The sequence below is a fragment of the Solenopsis invicta genome, chromosome 5 (assembly GCF_016802725.1).
Source record: "Solenopsis invicta isolate M01_SB chromosome 5, UNIL_Sinv_3.0, whole genome shotgun sequence".
Classification (NCBI taxonomy): Eukaryota; Metazoa; Arthropoda; class Insecta; order Hymenoptera; family Formicidae; genus Solenopsis; species Solenopsis invicta.
Genome location: NC_052668.1, coordinates 26414372 through 26424221, shown reverse-complemented (window position 1 = coordinate 26424221; position 9850 = coordinate 26414372). Strand labels below are relative to the sequence as shown.

At 33.0% G+C, this 9850-nt stretch overlaps 1 protein-coding gene across 2 annotated transcripts; it reads right to left on the bottom strand.

Moving 5' to 3' along the window:
- Positions 1-6597: 6597 nt before the first annotated feature.
- On the bottom strand, positions 6598-9526 carry LOC105195382. 2 transcript variants are annotated; one of them, XM_026130999.2, is made up of 4 exons: positions 8935-9526; positions 8336-8433; positions 7685-8211; positions 6598-7569 (listed from the first exon to the last, which is right to left on the bottom strand). In XM_026130999.2, the coding sequence occupies exons 1-4, from the start codon at positions 9048-9050 to the stop codon at positions 7492-7494; spliced, it is 819 nt and encodes a 272-aa protein (XP_025986784.2). In that variant the 5' UTR covers positions 9051-9526; the 3' UTR covers positions 6598-7491. The 2 variants fall into 2 exon arrangements, with proteins under 2 accessions (XP_025986784.2, XP_039305703.1); XM_039449769.1 differs by having other exon boundaries at positions 8336-9526.
- Between the last annotated feature and the right edge of the window lie 324 nt (positions 9527-9850).

The following is a 9850-nucleotide window of genomic DNA, read 5'->3' as shown; positions in this document are numbered from 1 at the left end:
ACAATCTTAATTGCGTCTGATTTTAGTTTTCAAGTTATAATTTCTTTAAATTTAGTTTTTAAGAAAAAAGAATAACATGAGATCAGTAATAACATTGGTTGAGCTTAATTTAAAAATTACACACAAAAATTTGTTTCAAGAGTGTAAATAATTATTTCTAATGTATGTTTTCTAAATACGAATTTGTTGTCCAAAGATGGTTAGGTTCACATCATGATTTCGAACAAAAGGGATCAAAACTGTCAAAGACACGACTTCTAAGGCACTATAATATTGACATTACATTCTTTTTACAAATTTTATTAATATACTATAGGAAAGCGTCAAGTAGTCTTCTAGCTTTAACATGCATTTTATTTTATTTTATTTTATTTTATTTTGACTTTTTATTTTTGAGTTATTATACAACTAAAGAACGCTGATCGCGTGCGTTCGATATTAACATCATAGTCAATATTATAATATTTTCTTGCAAGTGCGCACAGTTGTTTCCGAAATATTTCTCACTGCAAAATACAAATCCATTAATTTTGATTATCACTATTAAAAAAATATAGTTTTTCGGGGAAGGGAGATATTATATATGTTTTTAAAAACATTAATATTACTATTCCGGCTTTATGAGTGTGTTTTAAGTCCGACGAATATGCGACGCGTAGTTTAAATTAGAAATTGTAAAAATTAAAAATTATTATTTGGCACCAAGAACCACTGTGACTGGTATAAGCTTTTTCTTCTTGTGTTTTACAATTTCGTCAGTCCGATATAACTTATTATTGTTTAAAAAAATTTTATTAAGTTGAATAAAAATAAATTTAGATATTAAAATCACTACTATAAAGATTCTTGATACCAAATATGAATCCGCCGTCTAAATTATTTTATTAAATACTTTGAAAATGACTGTTTGTACTCATTATAAAAAAATAATACTGAATATGATATTAATATCGAACTGCAGTCGATCGATGCCCCTTATTTTAATTATATCTCGAAAACAAAAAATTAAATCGAAATAGTTGAAACTTTCGCATAATACTTAAGATTAACGAAATTTAGAGAAAAAATTTGACACCAGTGTTATAACATCCTAAAAAGTCGTCGTTATAACAACCTTCAAAGTCGTCGTTTTTTTACCTCTTTGACACCTTCTTTTCAAAATTGTGTGACGTGATAACCAACTTTGAACGACAAATTTGTATTCAGCGGACAAAAATACATTTGAAACGACTATCCGCACGCTTATAATAAAAAAAAGATCAGATTTTGCATACCCGTGTTATTCGATTTTTATTCAACCCTCTAATTTTACGATATGTATAGCAATATAAACATTAAACTGGCGAAAATCCTCTTGAGTCTCGTTCAAGATTCTCAAGCGCGCGGCTAATATTGTCAACGTTTCCGCCGTGCAAAGCGTCAAAGCAGTCTGGAATCCGTTCGGGATTCTCTTCTTTTTTTTATGTGTGTGTGTGTGTGTGTTCGATGCCGCATTTCGTCTCGAGCAATGCTGTTAAGTGGCATTTGCCGAGCGAGAAAAGCAACGCGAATGTGTGGCGGCTAAGAGAACGAGGAGGTCTCTTACGGGGGAAGAAAGAGCGAGCGGTCTGACACAAAGGAACACTTCGCTTTCTCTACGCCACCGCGGCGAGTCTCAGCTCCCTTTCGCGCGTATCGATCTTATTCGATTTCTCTCAGCCGCCCGTCGTTTCATTGCTTCATTCCGGCGAGACGATTCGCTGTATGGCGGCCGATATTAATATCGACACTTGATACATCGCGCGGCGATTTCGGACGCCGGCTACGTGCCTCACATATACCGAGTGACCTTTTAATATTCCACCGACGTCGCCACCGTCGTATGCGAATTCGAACGGCGTTCGGCCGAAATTTCGCCGAAAAGTGTCCGCGATAAACGCCGAACGTTTTCGGTTGCGGTCGGCCTCGTACGCCGTCGAAATTTTCTTCGACGTTTTCCTCGCATTTATTTTTTAGATATATCTCCTTTTTTTTATTTAAACTTTTTTTATACATCTAAACAAAAATAAATTAAAAGAAAGTGTTACATGAATTTGAGAAAAAACTCTCAAATTACGTTGTTTTATTTCATTTCAAATCTTTTATCTTTATTATGCACAGATATTTTGTTTAAAGAACATTTCTATTTTCAATTTTGGAAATTTGTAATCAGATTCTCTTCCCAAAATAAAATAAAAGTGATCCAAAATTTCTGATCATTAAAAAAAAAAACAATTTCTATTTGTTAGAGAGGGTGCGTTAAACTTCCGAGGATTCTGAAAGGATTCTCTTGACATTTTTCGTCTTTATCAAGAATAAAGATTGCGTATCAAATTTTAAAATAAAGTTGGAGGACTCTCATAAGTTTGACCGACATTTCAACGCGGGGAAGACAGTCTTAATAAAAGGATAAAGGCCGGACGGGGGTGAGACGCGAAATGAAATTCAGGACGCTGTGGACGTTCCGGAATATAAATATACTCGACGCGAGCTCCCGGATAATACATATATTATGACAGGTCCCGGCGCGCGTCCCCGGTATAAATCAAGATCCTGTTACTCTCGTGAGAGAAAAGCCGGACGAATAGCGGCGGGATGGAGGAGAAGGGTAGGAGGAGGGGAAAGTAGAGGAGGAGGAGAAGGAGGAAAACTCTCTCCGCCGGGCGAAAACGCTATCCCTCTTGGAGACCGCAAGGGTGGATAATGGCGTGGCATCTCGACGAAGAGCTTGCGGACGCGTACGAATGGTCAGCCGAAGAATGAGCTTTCGAAGTGCTGGGAAAATCGAAGCGATGTCCACGGCTTCGATCCTCTCGAGCGGCCGTTTCGAGACGAAAACTTGATGAGCGCACAACACCATTTGTATCCTTGGTTCTTTCGTTTCTCTGGCCTTCTAAGGGATCTGAGGCATCGTCCGCGAGCTTGATCCTCCACTCGCGATCGATCTGTCTTAATGTAAAAAATGGTCGAACGGCAAACGTCTGAATGCCTAAACAGGGAACTTACTGGGAACGTACTCTTTTTCTTTTTTTTAATTGTAGCGACGTGAACAGAATATTGTGCTTTGTCGCACGGACAGTATACCATTTGCTCAATCTAGCTGGACGAAAGTATTGCTACTTTGTTGAATGCAGATTTTCTGCATTCTTCAATTTTATAATTGCTTATGTTACATATATTAAAATTCATTCCTTCTTTTCGCTATGTTTCTTATATGTAAATATATACACTTTCCTCTAAAATTCCCAATTTAAATTTATAATTAGTATAAATAATGATATAAATAATCATAATATTAAATAATGCAAAATATTTACAAGATTACTAATATAATATACGTTAGATTTGAACACAAGGTGAAACAAGCTTTTAATCAAATTTGGAATTAATTACAAAGGCCAATAAGAGTCAAGCGCGATTGGTAATGCGCAAAAACAGATACATAAGTTATAGACAAAATTTTTTGATTATTTAATAAAAAGTTTGAACGTTTCGACTCAACTTTGGAGTTATCATCAGCATAGTAATAAGTTCAAGTAACAAAATTCAATTGAATATCTGGCCGTCGTCTATCTGATGTGCAGACAAGTCACTAATGGTTTCCGGACCCAAGGTGCTAATTTAATTTAATTTCAATTTGGTACTGGATATAATTGTAGGATGATAATTAGATAAGTGGCAATCATCCCAGCAAACTGAAAAAAATTTATTTTAGTCAATTGTTTTGATAACTTGTATTATTTACATTGCAATTTGAAAGAAGCTTCTCTTCTACAGAAATTGTAATAAAGTAATTAAACTACGAGTATGTACTCACCCAACCATACGAAGCATTGTTTATTTCGAAGAAATCACAGGCCGTAAATACTACTCGATTCTGCTGCAGTTGAATTGAAAAATCATTGATCTCTTTTATGACGCACTCTCGGTCCAGATTTCTGCGCAAAAAATTTTCCACGACACATGGATTGTAACTGCTGTTACAACTAGAATTTTGCTCGCCATTCAAAACTTCCAGTGAAGATCGCATTTCTAGACTCGATTGATTACTCGCCTGGTTCTTATCAAGATGCACAGATTTCCAATTCAATATAATTTTGTGTATGATTCTCCCGGTTTGATTGGATTCTTCACATGTGATTGTGCAAATCCAACAAATTAGCCAGAATTGCATGGAATATACAATGCATAAGGTATGATGTATCAGTCTTAACCACTGGAAAGGGGGGCTCATGAAAAAATAGTATAGTGAAACCACAGCCATGGTGAAGCAATTGCCGGAGCAGAAGAGGAGATGAAGACCGTGAATGTCGTTTACCATACTGGCGAGATCACAAATATCTGCACAACAGAATTTAAAATTCGACTATAATATCATCGCAACTTTTTCATAGACAGTATTAAATTATATTTCGTGCCATATAAATCTATATTATCGGACTATATAATATGCGCAAAGACTCACCGGCATGCAATTCTCTGATGCGTCTAATCTTGAACGCGACCCATTGCAAATCGGATAATTTTTCCAACTGGCCGATTAATTTATTTATTATTTGAAATCTGCGATATAACACAAAGACGACAACGTCGACGACGAAGCTGTTGATTAACAACTGTGCTAATATGTAGTAAAACACCGTGTCTCTTATAAAAGCTATGCAGGGTACCGGATATTCAAAGGTAAGATAATAATACAGAACTCGAATAATCGGTATCAAAGGACAGAAAGTGAACGTCATGAAAACTGCTAACACTTCGACAATTTTTATTGACTGGTTATTCATAGATATTTCTTTCCTGATGTTCTGATCGAGTTCCTTCAATCTATCCATCAGTTCCGGCCACTTGTTGTACTGCTTGATTCCGTGATAAATATAATAAAAGATTGATATGTAACACATCATTTTGTTTAGAAAATATAAGTACAGAAGATACGTGAATAAATCTCTCTGAATAATGAAAGAATTACTTGTGATGAAATATAGTATGTCGCGTATAGCGGCATAGGAACACGCAGCCATGTGAATTATACGTATAATTATCGTTATAGCTTTAGGACACTTTCGCGGATGTGCTACACCAACACCCAGGAGCCAGGAGGTGTACGATATTGGACGTAAGATGCGCTCTATCGACGGCGAAATGTCTTTTACTTGCTTATGGATCTTCTCCTCCATTTTCGCCACTTATTATATTTCTAGTGGACTCTGATTATTTTGCAAACGAGAGTATGACTGTTGATTACATATTAAAGATCCTTGTAATACAGAATATTTTATAGAAAAAATAGTAAATCTTATATAGATGCAAAACACTCACAGAAGCTTGCACGTCGTGAATTTTTCTCGATGCTTCATGAACAACAAAGAACGTTCTACTTATTGTGCACCAATAAAGTACGTTCCATTTAAAATTTATCACGATATTAGCAAATTAAATGCATTTAATTTATTAAAGTAAAATCTATTTTAATATTTAATCGCATTTTAATATTTAATTAATTACTAAAGTAATTAATCAAGCTTATTGAACGTGCAAATATGAACAATAAAAGATAGAGATCAAATTTAAAAAATTGCAAAATAAAATTATTTCTTTGTAAGTGGATAGATGTATTGTATTACGATATGATCAAAATATTAGAATTTCATGTTGTTATAATTTAAATATTTAAATTAGTTTATACCTTATACTCATCAATATGTTTTACATCAATTAAATAAATTCTTTCTTCCTAAAGAAATCATTATCTTTTTATGTTTTTCTTTGCGTATCAATACATACGTAATACATTAACAGAAAATAAATTCAATGAAAAAAAAAAGAATACAAATTGTAATTTTTTACAGTTAATATTTAAATATTACTTTGTGAGCAGTGTTAAAATTAATTTATTTTAATATAACGTTTTATAATATAAAAATTTGTTTTACACATATTTACAAAATAAAAGTATCTCTGGCTGAAAAAAATTGGAATTTTGTTAAATGAAAAAAACACAATACGAGAGACTAATACACATATACTAAGGTAACAATATATACACTTTATGGCCTACCTAAGCTTTGCAATTTTTTCTATTTTTTTTTTATTATTTTTATAATTAAAAAGTTATAGCCAAATTTAAAATAGGGAACATTTTTTAAAGTTAATTTAAAATGTGAAAATCAATAAAAAAATATAATTTTATATGCGTTTATATAAATAATATGTGTACGTTATTAATCATTAAATTATAATTTATTATAATTTTAAGTTTTAACAATAACGCGATCAATGCCAAGGCTCAGTGCAGCAACTCAATCTAGGTCGCTGTTGCAGTGATAAGTGGCGTCGCATGCGTCAGTTTGTTCTCGCTAACAAAGAATGATATGTTCACTTCTTCGTGACACCAGCGTAGGGGTGACCAGGTCGAACGACTAAAACTTATTCTATAATTTTGCAAAATTAAAGTTTAGTTTATTTTGGCTATCCAACAACATGTTTTAATTATATAAGTGTCATTTTTCGATAGCATATTGTTCCGCTCGCTGGATTAGAATTCACTTGCAACACTCGTAAAGAAGGAACTCTCTCTCGTTGCTTACAAAAAAACTTTATTAATACAGAGATACAACTTTATTAATACAGAGATAGAAATCAAGGCACAAGTTCAATATTTAACGAATCGAGAAGCGAATCTTTCCTACGAAAAAACGATTATTCCGCACGGTTACTTATCGGTAGTGCCTCGAACTGCGTAGCGATTAATCATTGTACATTATAACATCCTAGAAATTTTTATTTCAAATTTAAAAATGTTTACAATAAAATTTATATAAATTACTCTACTCTCAAGACAATAAATCACTCTTATTTTATTTGATAGAGAAGAAAAAAGATTGTGGACTTCATATTAATATTGCATTAATAAGTAATTTGTATAGTTGCAACAAGATTAAGTGCAACAATATTTTTACTCTTATTATTAAAAATTTTTTCTGAGAGAGTTATATCTGTTACATCGTGATTACGATTGAGATAAAAAACAGCGTCGTGTCACATCTACAAGATTGAAATTACGAGACACGTATATCCATATGTACAATCTTTTCTGCGGATTGATATTTTCATAAAATTTTAATTGCTCCTTAAATCAATAGATATCAGTGAGTTATATTGTATCGGGAACGAACCGCAACGCAAACCCAATTCAGCCTCAAATGGCTGCACATCATGTATCGCCATCTCACTTTTACAATAATGCTATTTAAATGATAATGAAACATTTGTCTTACATTTTTTACATAGTATTAGTCTCTTAATTTATTTTTACAAGCTAGACGTAAGAACATGGGATACAGTAAGACAATATTATATAATATATAGGTATAGACATTTTTCGAATAAGAAGAAATATTTACAATTAGTACTATAACGCAAAAAAAACATGACTTTGGATTTCAACACATTTTCGGTTCAAATACATTCTTAGCTTTTATTTTCAATTTTTGGGTCTTCATAAAATTGAATGAAGATAATTAAATAAGTAAAGATCACCCCGACCAACTGAAAAACAAATTTACTTTATTTAATCGCTTTGATAACTATTATTTACATTGCAATTCGAAAAGAGCTTCTTTTCTACGGAAATTGTAATGAAGTAAGTAAATGATATACTCACACAACCGAACGAAGCATTATTTATTTCGAAGAAATCGCACGCCGAAAATGCTACTCGATTCTGCTGCAGTTGAGTCAAAAAGTCATTGACCTCTTTTGTGACATACTCTCGGTCCAGATTTCTGCACAAAAAATTTCCCACGACATACAGATTGTGCCTTCTGCTACAATTAGAATTTTGCTCGCCGTTGTAATCTTCCAGTGAAGGACGCACTTCTATACGTGATTGATTACTTGCCTCGTGCGTGTCAAGATTCACAGGTTTGCAATTCAATACAATTTTGTGTATAATTTTTCCGGTGATATTGGCTTCTTGACACGCGAGTGTGCAAATCCAACAAATCAGCCAAAATTGCATGACATATACAATTTGATAAAATGAGTATATCAGTACTCGCGGGTAGCCATGGATGATGGCAATGTAAAAATTGAATAGTGCAGCGGCAGCCATGGTGAAGCAATTCATCGAGAAGAAGAGGAGATGAAGAGCGTAAATATCGTTTACCATGCTGGCGAGATCACAAATGTCTGCACAACAGAATTTACAATTTGAATATAACATCATTACAATTTTTAAATAGATAGTATTAAATTATATTTCTAACCATATAAATCTACATTATTGGGTTATATAATATTCGCAAAAACTCACCAGCATGTAATTCTCTGATGCGTATAATCTTGAACGCGATCCATTGCACATTGGATAACTTATTCAACTGGCCAATCAATTTATTTAATATTTGAAATCTGCGATATAACACAAAGACGACAACATTGAAGGCGAAGATGTTGAATAACGCCTGCGCTAATATGTAGTAAAACACTATATCTATTATAAAAGTCTTATCCCATATATTATAATTATACGATGATGTTAAGATACTGTAATAAGAAATATGAATAATCGGCATCAAAGGAAAACAAATGAACGTCATGAAAACTTCTAGCGCTTCAATTATTTTTATGGACCGATCATTTATGGATATTTCTTTTCTGATTTTCTGATCGAGTTCTTTCAATCTATCCATCAGTTCAGGCCACTTGTTATACTGTCTGATTCCGTGATAAATATAATAAAAGGCTGATAGGTAACACAACGTTTTGTTTAGAAAATGTATAAACACCATTATTCTAATATATTTCCAGAAAAAAGGACGAATGAAGAAACGTATTGTATCGTATATCATGCCATAAGAATACACAATCGTATATATTATACGTATCATTATCGTTATAGCTTTGGGATACTTTTGCGGATGTGCTATGCCGACACCCAGGAGCCAGGACATGTACGATATTGGACGTAAGATATTCTCCACCGACGATGAACTGTCTTTCACTGGCACATGGAACATCTGCTCCATTTTCGCCTCTTATTATCTTGAGAAGCAACTGTTTTTATTTTACAAACGAGAGTATAGTTGCTGATTACGTATTATAAATCCTTGCGATATAGAATATTTTATAGAAGGAATAGTAGATATTGTTTGGAAGCAAAACACTCTGAGAAGCGCGCACGTCGCGAATTTTCCTTGATGCTTCATGTACGACAAAAAACGTTCTACTGGTGCAACATTAAACTACGTGCTATTTATAAGTGTTGCGTGCATTACGAGGCACTGGAAAATACCGAGGGCGTGATCATTTAATGTAATTGTGGGAGTGTCCTCAAAATCAATATGAAATCATTTTGTAATTAGATGTAATCCTGAAGTCAAATGAAATCACCAGAAATCATAATAAAATCATATGAAATCACCATAAATCATAATGAAATCATATGTTGTTACATAAAATGTTATTAAAAATCGTAATAAAATCACCAGAAATCATTTTCGATTTTTGTGTAATCATTGAAAATTATGTGCTATTGTCATGAAATTTGTTATGAAATTAATGTAATTATTGAACTCTTTGTTCTTGTAACCAACGTTTGGTCAAAAATAGTTATTAGAAACCACATCATGCTATTTCTAAAAAAAGGATCATTAAAAATTTTTGTGATATTTCTCTAAAAAAAATTTTTTACCAATCATAATAAATTTCAATCACGAAAAATCATTGTATAATTAGACGAAATCACTGGAAATTGTGAAATCATATAAAATCACCAGAAATCTTAATGAAATAGTTTGCAGTCAAATGAAATCATGTAATCTGTGGG